At 49.7% G+C, this 18,746-nt stretch overlaps 1 protein-coding gene across 1 annotated transcript in view; it reads right to left on the minus strand.

Annotated features, from left to right (window-relative positions):
• Window positions 1-5,462, minus strand: part of Nova2 (NOVA alternative splicing regulator 2) — a 34,072-nt gene extending 28,610 nt beyond the window's left edge. The window contains exon 1 of the mRNA XM_075990315.1: window positions 4,723-5,462. Coding sequence (XP_075846430.1) covers window positions 4,723-4,999 — 277 coding nt within the window. The 5' untranslated portion in view covers window positions 5,000-5,462. The remainder of the gene's footprint in view (window positions 1-4,722) is intronic.
• Window positions 5,463-18,746: the final 13,284 nt, after the last annotated feature.

An 18,746-nucleotide genomic window follows, 5' to 3' on the forward strand; every position in this document is an offset into this window, starting at 1 on the left:
ATATACGCCAGCAAGAAGCCTGGAGTTTGGATCCCCAGGACCCACACGGATGTGGGGGCCGTTATCATGTCTAGGCTCACAGGGAATTTTAGTAACTAGACAGAACCGCCCAGTTCCGCCCAGTTCGGTCAGTTTATCTAGAGCAGTAAATCCTACTGACCCCATTTTCCAGAGGGGAGACTGAGGCTTGGAGCATTAACAGCCCTTGCTGAGAGTCCCATGCCAAATACACCGTGGCAGAATGCCTTGAACCTTGCAAGGTTTCCTTTCACGACTCTTTTTGTTTAAGTTTTAGATTTATTTATTTTATATGTATAAGTGATTTGCTTAAGGAAGCACATGCGAGAAAAACACTCAGAGACATAAATCTTAAAAAAAAAAAAAGTTTGCCGGCACTGTTGGTATGTGGACCACATGTGAGCCTAGTGCCCTCAGAAGTCAGAAGAGGGCAGTGGGTCCCCAGGAACTGTAGTTACAGTTGGTTGTGTGGGTGCTGAGAATTGAACCAGGGTCCTCTGTGAGAACACAAGTGCTCTTAACTGCCGAGCCATCTTTCCAGTCCGCATCCACCCAGAGCTCAGAGGCTCTTGTCCTGGTGGCGTGTGCGTGCGTGTGTGTGTGTGTGTGTGTGTGTGTGTGCTTGTGTGTGTGTGCGTGTGTGTGGTGGGGAGGGATTCTGGGGTTGAGATCTGGGTGAGGAGCTCCTGGAGTATGAGTTATGTCTGTGCCTGCAGATGGCGGGCCAGACGAGATTATCAGGTCACTATAGTTAGTGCTGAAGAATTACAGTCTGCGCTACAAGTGATACTCTGTTAAATTCATTTTTTATTATGAGTGTGCGCATGATGTATGTGTGTGCTCTGTGGGCCATGATGTATGCATGGAGGGCGGAGGGCAGCTCTTTGGAGGTGTGTCTCTCCTTTCACCTTTGCATGGGATACAGGGATCACATCCACATGATTAGGCTTATGCAGCAAGCACCTGTACCAGCTGAGCCACTTGAGGCTTTCTGTGGGGGCACTAAAGTCTACCAGACAGGTCCCCTGCCCCAAACCTCTGTGCCTTGGACATGCTAGGCAAGTATTTGATTGCCGAGTCACACCCCTAGCCCCTCACTGGGGGATTCTAGGCAGGGGCTCTACCACTGAGCCACACTTCCAGCCCCTCACTGGGGGATTCCAGGCAGGAGCTCTACCATAGTGGCATGCACCGAGGCTCCTACTAGAGGATTCTAGGCAAAGGCTGCATAGCTGAGCTACATCCCCAGACCCATTTTTATTTGTTTATTCATTTTACTGTTTTTTTTTAATTTTTGAGACAGGGTCTGGCTATGCAGCTCAGGATGGCCTTGAACTTTCAACCATCTCACCTTAACTTCTCTCTCTACAGCTGGGATTACAGGCAGTTTTTTTTTAATGTCTTCAAATAACTCCCGAGGTTGGATTTTCTTCCAGTTTCTTGCCCCGAGTAACATCCTTTTCGTCCCAGTGGCATTTGTCACCCAGCCAGGTATTCAGACACCTGTCAGAGGAGCTCCTGTCCCTCCCACCCCCATTGCCCTAACAAGGTTTGTTTGGTCTGCTATCACCTGTGATGCCCTAGTCGAGCCCTTCACCTCTGTGAACCTTAGTGTCCTCTTTAACAGGGTATCTGCCATAGACTGTCCACACAGCAGAGCCAGCCTCGCGAGTTCAAATCATAATCCTGTTTCTTTTTAGTTGAGTGTTCTTGCCCAAGTTCCCAAGCCTTTCCATGCTTCAGCAGTTCATTTGAAAGATGGGTATCGGAATTGGAAGTATCCAATGACCCATGTCCAATAGTTTCCACAATACTTCCTGGCACCATAAATGTTAGCCGTGACTATAATTTATTGATATTTCTGCATCATAGCATGTGGGGAGAATGAGATGGAATTGCATGTCAGGCATTAAGCAATGATATGCTAGCCATTAGACATCAGTGTCATTATTGTTAAGTCTGCATTTGGAAGCTGGGGACACAGAAGCTCAGAAAGGGTTAGCCAAGTATCTCACAGTCACCACTGTCCTCCATTGAAAGGAACCAGTGAGCTGGGTGGTGGTGGTATACGCCTTTAATCCCAGCACTTGGGAGGCAGAGACAGGCAGATCTCTGTGAGTTCGAGGCCAGCCTGGTCTACAGAGGGAGTTCAGGATAGGCTCCAAAGCTACAGAGAAACCCTGTCTCAAAAAAACAAAATAAAACAAAAAAGAACCAGCAATTTTGAGATCAAAGTCACCAATACTTGCCTTGCTTTAGGGTATTTTTCTCAATAGAGGACTTTTCTTTTGTATTTCCTGGCCTCAGTTTCCCCAAATACAGTCTGGAGGTGGAGAAGGGTCTGCAGGCTACAATCCCTAAAGACTCCACTTTGTTTTGCCACTGTAGAAGGAAACATGAAATCCCAAGTCTCCCTGACCTGCAGCCAGTGAGTCCAGAGTTCAATAAATCCTGGATCTGCCACTTAAGAGCCCTGTGACCTTGGATAAGCTGTTTCATCTCACTGAGCCTCGGTTTCCCTCACTGGTCAACACACACACACACACACACACACACACACACACACACACACACACACACACACACACACAGAGAGAGAGAGAGAGAGAGAGAGAGAGAGAGAGAGAGAGAGAGAGAGAGAGAGAGAGAGAGAGAGAGAGAGAGCCCCCCACACCTTCAATAATCTCTTCAGGGGTTGTATTGAGAAATCCACCCAGATCTCAGAGCCTGCCTGGTGGGAGTGAGCGCCACAAGCCACAAGCAGCACTGGAAGGGACCTTCGTTAGCAGTCACTCATGACAATTGCCGCCTAGCCAAATCTGGGTTCCTGATCCTTTCTGGGATTGGCAACAGCAGCAGGCAGGAAGGAAGAAAGGAAGCCGGCTTTGGACATTTTCATGTGTGTGCTGGGGGTGGGTGCAGGAAGACTGGGCAGGAAATTCTCTCCCACCCTCCCCCAACTTCCCTTTCCTTCAATTTCTGCTGAGCACCCTCCCAGGCATTCAAGGGATCTTGGAATCCTGACCCACCTGACTTGAGGTGAGGTGGCCTGGGTTGAGAGAAAGAAGTGGGGGCTCCCTGTATTCCAGGGGAGGCAGTGGGGAGTCGGCACCTGACTGTCAGTGAGCCAAGCTAGAGGAAGGTTATAGACACTCTTTGCTCAAGACAAAATGAAGAGGGGATTTTAAGATCACGTGAATCTATTTTGGGGTCTCCTTCCGATCAGAGAGCCGGAGAGCTCTGAGGATCCCCCTTCTCTCATGGCCCACGTTTCCTGCACCCACTAGCATCAAGGGTAGCACCTCGAGTCCCCTGCTTAGCGTGGCCTTTTCTGCTCTGCACACACACCTCTCGCAGATGATACACATAGAGGGTCTGTCCGTTCTGCGTTGCCCACACGTCTCTGAGGTGTTGTCTCACATACACACGCACACACGTTGTCACACCCCACATCTTCCCCGCAGCTCTGGTGTAACACACCCAGCTATGCTACACACACCTCCCTGTGTTACAAACACATCATCTCCCAGATCCAGGGTGTCTGTCCTAAGCATACATCCCTAGTCACTTGGAAGTCCATTTTTTGCTTTCCTTGTGATCACACCCTCAATGGGTTTCACTGAACCATAAGCCCCAGCTCTCTTTTCATACCCTCACCCACCCCCAGTTACACACCCCCTCTGATGTCACCGTTGCACACCTCCGTGTGTCACACCCAACCATAGCCTCTCTGGAGTCACACCCACACCCTTTTCCTTGTCACATCCCCGCATCAGCTTTTCCTGGTCCCACTCCACCCCATACGCATCGGTAACCCACATGTAGCACCTTTCCCCAATCCACACATATTCCCATGGTTCACACCCCGAGTCCATCCTTTCTGCCTCCCTACACACCCCCTTGCATGTCACACACACCCCTCTCACTCATGTGTCACAGTACAAGAACCCCCTCCGGAGTGACAAGCACATACCTTCCCGTGTCACACATCCACACTGGAGGGTCTCATATCCAGCCGTGTCTTTTACACACACACTCACACCCACTACCCTGTCATATCCACGGTCTCTTAATGTCGCATATCCAGGCCCCACAGGACCCACACAGATACACACACCTGTCCTGGCCTTTCATCTCTTTCCCCTCCAGTTTTACACACCCACCCTTTCCTCCATGTCACCCAACACACCCACCCAGCTTGTCCCCACGCATGGTCTCGCATACAGTCCACACCCGCCCCTTTCCGGGACAGCCCTTGCTCAGGACATCCCCAGGGAGGGAGGTTCAGAAGCTCCCGGTCCACAGGCCTGTCTACTCCTTCCCCTCCCCCAACCGGGATACGCAAACCCGGGGGAACACCCCTGTCCCGAAAGGGTCACATCACACACCCCTCAAGGACACACTGGCTCCAGAAGGGACCCACGCCCCTCATCCTTGACTCCCCCCCACCCCACAAGGACACTTACCACCCCCTCCCCCCCAGTCCCTCTCGTCGCAGACAAAGCTCTCAGCCCCAGGGGCCTCGGCGACAAGAGAAAGGGGTCCGTCCTGGTCCCCAGCTCCTCGCGGAGGACCGCCCCTCCCCTCTCCGGAGCACTTGCACCTGCCAGCCAGGGATGGGGGGGGATGATGGAGGACGGCGATGCCCCCTTCGGCGCGCGATTCCCCCACGCCCCACGCCGCGGTCCCGCAGCCCTGCCTCACCTCCCGTGTTGCTGCGCTTGGTGCAGACCACCTCGGGGGGCGTCTCGAGGGGCCTCTTGCGGGAATCCGGGGCCTCGGGCTCCATGGGGGGGGCCTGGGGCGGCGGCTGCTGCTGCTGCGGCGGCTGCGGCGGCGGCGGCGGCTGCTGTGGCGGCGGGGACGGCTGCTGGGGAGGCTGGGGCTGCGGCGGCGGCGGCGGCGGCGGGGGCGGCGGCGGCTGCGGGGCCGCGGAGGCCGTGAAGAGGCCGTGCACCGCGCCGGCGGCCATCATCCTCATGGTGGGGGGGCGGGGGAGGGGGAGGGGAAGGAGGGGGAGGGGAGGGGGCGGTGAGGAGGGGGAGGGGAGCGGCGGGGAGGGAAGCGGGAGGGGGGAGAGCGCTGACAGAGCTGGGAGGACGGGGAAGAGCAGGGTGGAGAGGGTGTGAGGGGGGGGATATGGGATGGAGAACTGAGGGGTGGGGTCCTGGTCTCTCAAAGATCACCGAAGCCGGCACTTGGCTGAGCCAGTGGGGTGCAGAGGGGACAGGACACCCTCTCTGTGCCCTTTCTTGGTGGTTCCCCACAGATGCGGAGGGCCGAACCCCCCTCCCAAGGCCCTGTTCAGGGCGGGGGGCCGGAGATAAGAAGCGGAGGCGGCCGCTAGTGGGGGCCTGGGGGGCTGCGGGCGCGGGCGGCAGCGGCGACGGGGCTGGTGGTGGTGGCTGCTGGCCCGAGCATCTTCTCAGCCTAGGCTCCCACAGCGTCCTGGCCCCTCCCACTCGCGCAAGGTCACGCCCATGCCAGACAGGGCCACGCCCTTAGGCACCCTCATTGGTCCACTTTTGAAGCCTGGGCCACGGTCCTCCGGGTTGGCCACGCCTATCACTCTTAGACGCGAGAGACCTGACTCCCCCCCCCCCTGCAGGGTATAATAAGGACCGTGAGGCTCCTCCACGCCTTCCTTCCTTACCCTTCACCCTTTTATTTGCCGAGGGGCAGGGCAGGACAGAATCAAATGTAACCCAAGCTGACTTTGAACTCACTTTGTAGCTCAGGCTACCCTTGAACTCTGGATTCTCCCGCCTCCATCCCTCAAATGCTGGGATTAGGGGGATGTGCGTGACAACCCTAGCTACTTGCCCCTTCTAAAGAGCGTTTCTTAATTTTCATTTAATCCTACAGGGAAACAAAGATGGGACGTACTTTTATTTATTAATCTGTCTTACAGCTGAGGGTACTGAGCCTCAAAGACCTGAAACAGCCAAGCGTGGGTGCTCACTCACGTAATCCTAGCACTTGATGGGAGGAGGCAGGAGAATTGCCTTGAGTCTGAGGTCAGACTGGGTTACAGTGTAAGACCTTTTGTTAAAAAACAAGCAACAACCCAAGCAACAAGAAACGAAACAAACAAACGAAACAAAGAAAGAAGAAAAGGGAACAATGGCAAGTGGTCCCTATCACTTGGTCACAACAAGAAATGTCCCTTCAAGTGCCATCTGACTGTCAGCAAGAAAATTCCCCTTTGGATTGTCCATCTATCCATGAAGAATGGATATAAGGCTACTGTTGGGCTCACAGTACTGAAATCAAGTTAAAACAAGTAGCTGTCACAGAAGCCAACTGGCACTCAGTTCTATCAACAGTACTGATGGCCCACCCACTGAGTGACAGATACTGCCCTAGACCCTGGGACACAGCACGGAACAAAACAGCCTTACTGCTTTGTAGAGTAAGTATTTTCATTCTGGTCACTAGATAGAAATTTTTGATTTTCAGATGACAGAGTGGAGGCCGCTTTCAGAAAGGCTTTCCCAAGGGCACACGGCTAGACAGGGAGAAAACTGGAATTTGGACGGAGGACAAGCCTAATTCCAAAGCCTGAAGCCATAGGAGATAGGAGGCGCTTCGTTGGAGTGGGTTGTTGCCAATATTCTGTGTTCTCAGATATATGCGTTTTCTGCTCCCTAGCTGTCTGGTCTCCAGGGCTTTCTTCCTTTCTAGCTTGGTCAGAGGCAAGTCTAGTCACAGAAGGGTTCAGGAAGGGGTAGCTGTGGCAGCTGGGGGGGGGGTCTGTGACACTAGGATCTGCTCCACTCCACCTGCCCCTCCCTTGCTGTGCTCTCAGGTCCCCAGGACAGTAAAGGCAGCAGATGGCCTAGGGTGGATGAGGTGGATGCCCATCTGTCCCCTCCCCCCATTGTCCCTTCAGCCAAGGGGGATGGGAGGGGGTTGTGGTCCACTGCAGTCTGGATCCTCCCCCTCTATCTTCCTGGAGGGAGCTGAGGAGCTGGTTGCCATGGAAACAGAGAAGAGGCAAGAGGGGATGCAGGGAAATACTGAGGTTGGGCTGAGATCCACACCTTAGGAACTTAGCATGTCACAGACCCAGGGTACACAGGTGACATCTCCCGGCATCCATGGAGTTACATGTAAAGTTCTTCCCTAACATACATACACAGTCACATGGGGCACACATTTCATGCTGATTTAGAAAGACTGACAGGAGAGGACTAAGGAGACGCTTGTGTACACACACACACACACACACACACACACACACACACACACGCACACTCCCCTAAAATGCACACTTGGTCATTCAGACCAAAACCACAGCACAGGCTCCTACACATAAATAGATAGATGTGTATTTAATATCAAAGCAGTGACATCTAATATCCAAATATGTCCCATGAAGGCATATTTAGACTCACAGTTCCAAATTCACCTCCCAGAAGTTACACATATGTGATCAAAGCCACAAGAAACATACAACCTCGCTTATATAAGACATGGTTGGTGTCATGGGAAGTCTAAACTGAGTGGCCTTCATTATAGCTCAACATAAACTGGGTACTGTGTGCAATTAGACACAGGACCAGCAAAGTCTGGCACCCACGATGACTGGACTTCAAGGGCCACTCAGAGGCAAGTGCACAACACACTTGGATTGCTGTGTGTTATGAAGCTCCCAGCCCTCTCCCCAGGTCATGCCTGCAGCCCCAGTTCCACCCAGCCTTCCCAAAAACTCCCGTTTGGACCCACACCAAACAGCATGGTCGGCCGGGCACTCACACTCACACAAACACAAACCTCCTCCTAGATATTTTTAAACCAAGGCTAGTTCTGCTGTCATGGCAACCGCCCCAAACCCATCACCATAGCAACCCAACGTCAGCTTTCCAAGCACCAAATCCTGGGGGATTGTAAGGCCCCAATCAGAGGTGGTGGAGGGGGCTGCACCTTCTCCCTTCATCCGTGCCACCCCAGTGTGTTCAGGGGGATGGCTCAGTCTGGACAGGGTCCAGGACCAGGGCCACCAGAGACCCAGCCCATGCAAAGAAGGGCAGCTTCACCCCCTTCTCTCTCTCCACTGCTGTGTGCGGGAGTTCATTGTCGCACAGGTAGGCTCTGACTTGGACACACAGGAGCCGGGATTTGAATCCTGGCTCTGTCATTTACATGCGGGGTGACTTAGGCATATCCTTACTGCTCTGAGTCTTACGCTATTAATTCAGAAAGTGTCCCATTCATACTTAGCTCCTTGAAGAATCACTCTGTGATTCAGTGGCAAGAGGTCCATGTCTGGACTGGTGAGCAGGCTCAGCGGGTAAAGGTATTGCCAGCCAGCTGAGGACCTGAATGTGATCGCTGGAGCCCGCACTGTGGAAGGAGAGAAATGACTCCTCAAGTTGTCCTTTGACCCCCAACACACACGCGCGCTTGCACACAAATGAAACATAACTAAAAAATAAAAGTACAGGCGGGCAGTCTAACCTTCCCAGCTTCTGACTTAATATGAGTGAATGTGATGGATTGTCTTTCCCTGAAACAAACTTGGGGTAAAGAGTCCAATCACACAGGGCTGCTGGGAACATGTCCCAACACTGAGAGGCATGGCTCGCCGCTTTAAGAATTTTGTAGGTACTAACTAATTTAAGACTTAACCATAGCCGTATGGTTAGGTTATTATTATGATTTCCCTTTTGCAGAAAAGGAAACAGGCTTGGAGCGTGTGCTGTCACCTAGATACTAAAGCTTTTTTAGGGAGTTTATCTATGACCTTGTGCATTCTAGCCAAGAGCTCTAGTGCTGAGCCACACCCCAGCCCCTCACTGGGGGATTCTAGGGGGGGGCTCTACCACTGAGCCACGCCCCAGCCCCTCACTGGGGGATTCTAGGCAAGGGCTCTACCACTGAGCCACACCCCAGCCCCTCACTGGGGGATTCTAGGCGGGGGCTCCACTACTGGACTATACCTACAGCCTCTCACTGGGGACTTCTAGGCAAGTACTCTATAGCTGAATGACACTTCATTTTTTTTTTTGAGATAGGGTTTCCCTGTGTAACAGTCCTAATTGTCCTGGAACTAGCTCTTATAGACCAGGCTGGCCTTGAACTCACAGGGATTCACCTACCTCTGCTGGGATTAAAGGCTTGTGGAACCATGGCCTGGCTTTTATTTTTTTTTTATTTTATTTATTTATTTATTTATTTGAGACAGGGTTTCTTTGTGTAGCTTTGGAGCTTGTCCTGGAGCTCACTCTGTAGACCATGCTGGCCTCGAATTTATATCCCCTTGCCTCTGCCTCCTGAGTGCTGGGATTAAAGGAGTGTGGCCACCATCTCTATCCCTATTTTACTTTTTATTTATTTTTTTTCGATACAGCCTCTCTCTCTCTCTCTCTCTCTCTCTCTCTCTCTCTCTCTCTCTCTCTCTCTCTGTCTCTGTCTCTGTCTTTCTCTTCCAGGTTGGCCTTGAGCTCACAGAGACCATCCTGCTTCTGCTTCTCTAGTGTGGGGACTACAGACATGAGACACTATGCCCAGCTTCCTTTTCGTTTTGATTTAGGATCTCACTAAGTTACCCGGGCTGGCCTCAGACTCACAATCCTTCTTTGCTTCTGCTTCCTACGTACCTGGCTGGAATTACTGCCCTGTGCCACCAGGTCCCGTCAAGCCTGTATTGAAAGATGGCATTTGAACCTAGGAAGTCAAGGAGCATTCTTAACCATCTTTCCCCTCTGCTTCTCAACGAGGCAGTTTGGAGGAGGGGGTAACATGGTGGTGGATTCTTGGAGAGACTTTGCAGCTTTTGTGTCTAGCAAAAAGGGTGCTGACACGGCGTCGCTGGTCGGGGGTAAGGAGGGTGTGCCACTAGTTCTAGGGGACATCTAAGGATTGGCTGACTGGGCACTCGCACGGCGGCATAGGTGGAAAAGCAGATAGAGAGCTGCAGGACCAGTGGGTAAGTAGGCAGGTATCAAGTGCGCAGGCTCAGGAGAGACTGGCCCCGCCCTCTACCCCTCCCTCCCAGCTGAGTGACCTCTATCCAGCCTGGGCTGTCTCTAGTCTGTCACCATCTGTCAAATGGGAATCAGAGCTGAGGGTGTGGTGAGGATTCCACGGGTCCAAGCCACGAAAACAAAGAGCTCAATCTGAGTTGCACACATCCTCTCGGGATTTAGGAGAGGCAGGATTGTGTGGTGCAGGGTTTTGCAAACTTTCTGAACTTGCTGTAAGAAATTATGTTTTTTTGGGCTTGCAAAGTGGCTCAGCAGACGAAGGCGCTGGTAGTCAAGCCTGGTGGCCGAGTGTGATCCATTGGACTCTCCCGACAGAAGGAGAAAACCAAGTCCCGAGACTGTCATTTGATCTCCACGAACCCCAACACTTCACATAAATGCATTTATCTTTAATTTAAAAATATTTATTTTATGCTCATCACGTTTTGCCTACCTGTATGTATGTATACCACATATATGCCTGGTGCCCGCGGATCTGGATGGAGTTAGGAATGGTTGTGAGCCACTCTGTGGGTGTTGGGAGAACTTAGGTCCTCTTCAAGAGCAGTAAATGCTCCTAACTTCTGAGACATCGCTCCACACCCTAATTTTTTTAATATTTATTTTATTTATTTATTATGTATACAATATTCTGTCTGTGTGTATGCCTGCAGGCCGGAAGAGGGCACCAGACCTTTTTATAGATGGTTGTGAGCCACCATGTGGTTGCTGGGAATTGAACTCAGGACCTCTGGAAGAGCAGGCAATGCTCTTAACCACTGAGCCATCTCTCCAGCCCCTCCACACCCTAATTTAAAAATTTTCAAGGAATTATTTTTTTGTAATGCAAGGCATAAAACTGAACACAAAAATTGTTCATGAAGATATAGGTCCCTTCTACCTTATCCCAGGTGTGTGTGTGTGTGTGTGTGCTGATTTTTGAGACAGAGTCTAATGCAGCCCAGACCAGCCTGATCTCCCTATATAGCTGAGGATGACAATTGAACTTCCAGATCCTTCAATCTGGGGCTACAGGTTTATGTACCACTACATCTAGTTTAGTCTAGAGATGCTTCCTCCTCCTCCTCTTCTTTTTCTTTTCTTCATCTCCTCCTGCTCCTCTTCCTCCTCTTTTTCCTCCTCCTCCTTTTCTTCTCTTCCTCTTTCTCTTGCCCCCTCTTCTTCAGACATAGTTTCATCATGTAGACCAGGCTGGCTTCAGATTGACAGCCTGCCTCTGCTTCCCAGCCCTTGGATTACAGGCATCATGTAGACCAGGCTGGCTTCAGACTGACAGCCTGCCTCTGCTTCCCAGCCCTTGGATTACAGGCATGAGCTATAATGCCCAGCTCAGTCTTGAGACTCTCAAAACTTTTAACACTAGTGATGCTTTAAGGTTTGAGGAATTTTTTTTCCTGGTTTTTCGAGACAGGGTTTCTCTGTAGCTTTGGAGCCTGTCCTGGAACTCTCTTTGTAGACCAGGCTGGCCTCGAACTCACAGAGATCCACCTGCCTCTGCCTCTCAAGTGCTGGGATTACAGGGTTTGAGGAATTTTTACGTGTTCTTGGAAATATAGTAGTATAAAATATGTATGTAAACATTTACAGATACTAAACTCTAAAATTGTTTATTTCAAAATAATGCATATCATTTTTACCACTTATTAAAGATGAAAGCAAATTCATATACTGAGGACATGGACATGTTTGTTTATTTTTACATAATGAATCTTGACCAAATATTAGATCGAGTATCTTCACCATTTTTCAGAGTTGACTGATGTTTTAATTTTATTATCATCGATGCCCAGAATGTTGTTCAGCTTAAGTATGTACTGTAAAGTATAAGTAGTAGCTAGGTGTGGGGCACAGACATGTAATCCCAGTATTTGGAGCCTGAAGCAGGAGAATCAAGAACTCTAGGCTCGCCCTGGCTATATAGTGAGTTGGAGGCCAGCCTGGACTGCACGAAATCCTTTTAAAACCAAAAGCAAAAGAAAATGAAGTGATGGAAGTTTGTTTGGGGCTGCTTCAGAAATGGTTGCAATTTCTGTCTTACTTTTTTTTGTGACAGGGTTTCTCTGTGTAGCCCTGGCAGTCCTGGAACTAGCTCTATAGACCAGGCTGGCCTTGAGCTCACAGAGATCCACCTGCCGCTGCCTTCCGAGTGCTGGGATTAAAGGCATGGGCCACCACTGCCCGGTTTTCTGTTTCTACCTTTAAGACAAAATTCATTTACTGATTTTGTCGTGTGTGTGTGTGTGTGTGTGTGTGTGTGTGTGTGTGTGTGTGTGCGTGCAGTCCAAAGGTCAGCTGCCTCCTCTTCAGGAGCTATCTACCTTGTGCTTTTGAGACAGGGTCTCCCATTGGCCTGGAGCTTTATGATTAGTCTAGGCCGGCTGCTCCACAAGCCGCAAGGATCCTCTTGCCTTTGTCCCCCTAGTACTAGGATTACAAATGTGCACGGCCACACCTGGCTATTTTGCGTGGGTTTCGGGGATCCGACTCTGACCCTCACACGTGCGCAGCAGGCACTTTATCCGTCGCGCTCTCGCCTGGCTCCTCTTTGACTGTTTTAAGATTGTATGTGTATGGCCGGGTTGTGGTGGCGCACGCCTTCAATCCCAGCGCTCGGGAGGCAGAGGCAGGCGGATCTCTGTGAGTTCGAGACCAGCCTGGTCTACAAGAGCTAGTTCCAGGACAGGCTCCAAAACCACAGAGAAGCCCTGTCTCGAAAAACCAAAAAAAAAAAAAAAAAAAAGATTGTATGTGTATGGGTGTGTGCTGGCATGTGTACCTACTTGTGCACCAAGGGCAAGGAGTGCTCAAGGAGGCCAGAAGAGGGGGGCGGATACCCTGATTTGGAGTTACAAATGTTTGTGAGCCCCCTTGTGGGTGCAAGGACCTGAGTCTGGGTCCTCTGGAAGAGCAACCGGTGTTCTTAATGGGTGAGCCATCTCTTCAGCGTCCATCTCCTTAAATCGTCCTGGGGATGAAAGCTAGGGCTTTGCATATACCAGACAAACATCGTTACTATTGAAGTGGATTGTAGACAAACGCTGGGCCCTATTCCATGGGTCTTTTAGTCCTAATGTCTTGTTTGTAAGATGGAAAAACTGGGGTCCAGAGAGACAAGGTCTCACACAGCTTTGGCTGGCAGGACCTTGATACACAGCAAAGGCTGGCGTTAAATGCCTGATTCTCCTGCCTCCAACTCCCAAGTGCTGGGGTTACAGGCTTGAGTAGAGGGTCTTATTTTGCCCTGGAGCCCACAGGAATTTGGAGGCAGAGCCAGAGCTCCAATCCTTCTCTTGTCTCTCATCTCTTAAGCTTGTGTCCCAGCGCTGGTTGCCACCTTGGTTTTTTTTTTTTTTTTTTTTTTTTTTTTTTTTTTTTTTTTTTTTTTGGCATCTGACTGAGTCCCCACCCCCATCCCAGCCTTAACATCTCCCCGGGACTCTGCAACTGCCACTGGGATCAATTCCAAACTCTGCCAGTTGCTCAGGCCAGGCCGTTGCCCTAGACACCCGCTTTCCCCATACTCAAAGCCAAGCCATCAGCACAAACCCTTGCTGCTGGGCCTTAAGGTCACACATTTCCCTTCTCCTTACTTCCCTCACAGCGTCAGGTCCTCTGTACCTTCCCCCACAGGCACTGCCAGGAGTCTTCTCCTTCGGCTGACTATTTCCACGCTGGCCCACCAGTCCCAGGCTGCAGCCATACTCATCTTTTTCTTCTTGTTTGCTTTTTTTTTTTTTTGAGACCAGGTCTCTGGAAGCCCAGGTTGATCTTGAACTTGCTGGGTCCTCTGGCCCCACCTGACAAATACTGGGATCACAGGCTTGTGGCATAATACCTAGGTCTTCCTTCCTTTCTTCTTTTCAATGGGTTATTTAGTTTTCATTCGTGGGGGTGTGTACCTGCGTGAGTTGATGTGTACCATGTGCATTCAGATGCCCTGGAACTGAAGTGACAGGCGTTTGTGAGCTGCCACGTGGGCGCTGGGAACCAAACAGGTCTGCTGCGAGAGCAGTGAGTGTTCTTCATCACAGAGCCGTCTCTCCAGCCCTGGATTTTGCTTCTCACATTTCTAACTGGCATCCCATTGTATATTTGCTGTGTCATTTCGTGTGTGGCTGCTTTGGTCACAGTGTCTAGCACAGCAACAGAAAGCAAAGGAAGATGCCAGATTTCTATAGTGCTTGGACTCAAATCCGTGTCTTTGTGCACGCTAGGCAAACACGCTACCACCTGATCCCCCTCACGCTCCCCTGCAGGCCAGCTCCCTTCTTTTCTGTTTCCTTCTGCAATGCTAGGGATTGAACCTGGGTCTCTGGTGTATTAGGCACCTGCAGAATTAACCTTTGACTCTTCCTGACTGCAGGAGAGACAGTGTCCCTGCTTCTGGTCCTGTCTCCTCAGTCTCCTTTCCCCTTGGTGGACCTCCTTGTCTCCCTGGCAAGGACCCATGGATGTTTAGTTTATGCTATGATCTTTGCTGACAGCTTTTGGGAGTTGGTTCTCTCCTTCCACCATGTGGGGCTGGGAGATTGAACTCTTGGTCGTCACGTTTGGCTGCAAGCACTTTTACCACTTCAGCCATCTTGATGGCCCTGGTAAATTTAATTTTAGCAACTTCTTCTCTTCGCGTGCATCCCATAGGCATTCCTGCAGAGTGCTTAATCTTTATGTTTTCAGTCCTCAACTCTTTATTAAGATTCCTGTGTTACCTCAGTGTCATATGTGAGCAAAAGAATGTTGCCAAGCTACAAATCCCAGGGGAAAGCTCTCTGTGCAGCCTTCCTCCTTGGTGTACTGTTTTCCCTCGGATTCTGGGACATCCAAACTCAAAACCCCCTTCTAGCTCCTTTGCAGGCTTCTCTGATGTTGCCACCTTGTCCTTGAGGGTCTTTCAGCATTGGGGCAGCGTCTGGCTACTTCCTGTCTTCATTCCTTCCTTTCATTAGTGATGGACTCTCTGTCATCATCTATCCATATTTATCCATCTATTGTTATCTAATTTATCCACGTATCACTTATCTCTCCTATTATCTGTCTGTTCATTGATCATATCTTTTGTTTTGTGCGTTTTTCAAGACAGGGTTTCTCTGTGTAGCCATGGTTATCTTGGAACTTGCTCTGTAGACCAGGCTGGGTTTGAACTCACAGAGATCGACTGCCTCCCAAGTGCTGGGATTAAAGGTGTGTGCCACCACTGCCCAGCTGATCCTAACTGTGTGTGTGTGTTCATGTATGTTTTCTCATTCATATAAGCTGGGTCAATTTTGGGTGAATTCCTCTATCATGTTCCACCTTATGTTTTCTTTAAGATTTATTTTTATTCTATGTGTATAAGGTGTTCTGCCTTCATGTATGTATGTGCACCACATGTGTTCAGTGCCCGTGCAGGCCAGAAGAGGATAGCAGATCCCCTGGAATTGGAGTTACAGGTGGTTGTGAGCCACCATGTAGTTGCTGAGAATTGGACCCAGGTCCTCTGCAAAAGCAGTTTGTGCTCTTAACTGGTGAGCCATCTTTACCTTATTTTTTTGAAACAGGGTCTCTCACTGATTCCGAGGCTTGCCAAGTTGGCTAGATTGGCTGGCCACCAACCTTTGAGGACCTTAATATCTCAGCCACCTGGTCTCTGGAACTGTGCGTGTGTACTGCCATGCCTAGCATTTATGTGCATACTGGGGATGATCCAGCTCTGGTCCCTATACTTGGATTGCAATCATTTTATCTACTTGACTGTCTATCCAGTCCCAATGTTAGTTATCTTTGTATCAAATATTGATTCATCTAATCCATCCATCTACCACCCACCCATCCTTCCAATCCTTTTCTTTCCATCTGCCCACCCACATATCAGTCTATCCATTCTAGTCTCTCCATTCATCTTGGCAATCTCTCTTTCACAGTTCACCTATTTATTCATCCGTCCCTAGTATATATCCTACCATTATCAATTATATATCTCTCTTACCTAGCTCTTAGATCTACCATACATCATTTACCAATCAATCGTCAGTAATCTATCCAATCAGTCATCTATCTATTCTCCTGTCATCTATCATCAGTCTATCTCATCTTTCATATATTAATATGTTTAAAGTTTATTATCTGTCTTCTATGTAATCTCTCCATATACTCGATCATCCGTCTCCGTCTCATCTCTCTCTCTCTAGGCTGGACCTCACCTCAGAACTCAAATCCCCACTTTGGTCTCTGTGACTCTACTTGGAAATCTACTAGATACCCCAGCCCTCCCCATGTCTTCATGTCTGGTCTCTGCCTCCCCCTCCAGGTTCCTTTTATCTCACAAAGTGGAAGTTTCATCCTGACAGCTACTTTCCAGATTAAAAAAAAAAAAACAATCAAAACACAAAAACCCCTTGAGAATCATTTTTGACTTTTCTCATTCTCCCTTCCAACATGCGATCCCTCAGCAAATTCTGCCATTGCTACCTCCAGAATATATGCAGATTCCAGCCATCTCCACCGCAGCCACCTCCGCAAAAGCCACCATCATTCTCACTGGAATTCTCTCTCTCTGGGACAGGGTTTCTCTGTGTAGCCCCAACTGTTCTAGAACTCACAGAGATCCACCTGCCTCTGCCTCCCAAGTACTGGGATGAAAGCCGTGTGCCACCACAGCCTGGCTTGGAATTATTTCTTTGTCCTTCGCTTAACATCATTTTGTTGAGGTGAAGTTTCCACAGCATAAAACGAGTCATCCTGAAGTGTATTAGCATGGGAACACATTCTGCAAGGCCATTCGGTTCTAAGGTGTTTCCATCGCTGCCTCCTTGCAGCATTCGGCACCAAGGGTCCACCTTTTCTCTCTGAGGACTTGCCTGCTTTGGACATTTCATGTAATGGGCTCATAGACCATGTGACGTTTTGTGTGTCACACCGCTCACATAGCATCCTGTTTTCAAGGTTTATCTATTTTAAGGCATGTATCAGTATTCCGTTTTTATGACCAAATAATATTCCATTGTAAAGATATACCGCATTTGGTTCACATGTTCATCCTTAGATGAGCATTCAGGTTCTTTACATATTGTGGCTGAAATAAATGCTGCTGCTGTGAACATTCATGTATCAATATTTGTCCGTCTGCATTCAACTTTCTTGGGTGCAGTCCTGGGAGTAGAATTGCTGCGTTATGGGATTATTCTATTTGCAACATTTTTTTTTCTTTGAGACAGGGTTTCTCTGTAGCTTTGGAGCCTGTCCTGGAACTTGTTTTATAGACCAGACTGGCCTCGAATTCACAGAGGCCTGCCTGCCTCTGCCTCCCGAGTGCTAGGATTAAAGGCGTGCGCCACAACTGGCTGGCTCTATTTGTAAAATTTTTGTGTTTGTGTGTGTGTGTGTATGTGTGTAGTGTAAGCACACAAACGTGCATATGCAGAGATGTTGTGTGACAAAACTTTTTCTGGGGAGATGCAACACACATGTTTATTTAACCTAGATAGGGAAGCCACGACAGACCAAAGTATGGGTACCTCCAAAGTCCAACTTGGTGAACCAGTGAGTTTTACTAGGGTTGTTTACAGGAGCAGAAATGACTCCACCAAAGCTCACCCCAGCATGGGTGACAGCTCACAAAGCTGGGAACCTGGAGCACACAGCATAGCCTGCAGGCAGCTCCATAGGCTAGAGTGTCATTCCCTATTGATTCTGATCTATGCCTCTTCCAGGCAAATTGGCTGGTTTCTGCTTCTTCTAGGCATCTGGTCTGATGTCAGAGTCTTCTTTACAGTTTTTTCTACCACTAAGACATGCCATCAGCCCCTCACTGGAGGATTCTAGGCAGGGCTCTACCACTGAGCCACACTCCAGCCCCTCACTGGGGGATTCTAGGTAGGGGCTCTACCACTGAGCCACACTCCAGCCTCTCACTGGGGGGATTTTAGGTAGGGGCTCTACCACTGAACCACACCCCAGCCCCTCACTGGGGGATTCTAGGCAGGGGCTCTACCACTGAGCCACATCCCTAGCCCCTCACTGGAGGATTCTAGGCAGGGGCTCTACCACTGAGCCACACACCAGCCCCTCACTGGGGGAGTCTAGGCAGGGGCTCTACCACTGAGCTTTTGTTTTATTTTAGTTTTACTTATTTTATTGTGCACGTATAGTGTATGTGTACATGTGTGTGTGCAGACCAGAGGTGTATGTTGGGTACCTTCCTCAGTGTCTCCACACTGTAATTTTTGAGAATGGTATCTCTCCTTGAACCAGGAGCTCACTGACTGGTTAGGTAGCCTGGCTAGTGAACTCCTGGTATCTTTCTGTCTTTTTGCCTTGTCAGGCCTAGGGTTATAAATGCTGTGATTGTGGTAGACACTCACACACAGAAACATACACTTACAAACTAATAAAAACAAACTACTTGAGCCTGAGGTGATGGCATGTGCCTTAATCCCAGCACTCAGGAGGCTGAGGTTGGAGGATCTCTGTGAGTTTGATGACAGCCTGATCTATATAGTGAAATTGAGGCTAGCCAAGGCTAAATAACACCAGACACACACACACACACACACACACACACACACACACACACACACACACACACACACACAACTCTTAGAGCACTGAGCATTGGCTGCTCTTCCGGAGGATCTGGGGTTCAGTTTCCAGCACCAATATGGTGCCTCACAACTATCTGTAACTACAACAGTTCAAGGGGGATCTGACGCTCTCTATGATCTCTGCAGGCACCAGGCACACACGTGGTGCACAGACATACAA

This window comes from Microtus pennsylvanicus, chromosome 1 (assembly GCF_037038515.1).
Source record: "Microtus pennsylvanicus isolate mMicPen1 chromosome 1, mMicPen1.hap1, whole genome shotgun sequence".
Lineage (NCBI taxonomy): Eukaryota > Metazoa > Chordata > Mammalia > Rodentia > Cricetidae > Microtus > Microtus pennsylvanicus.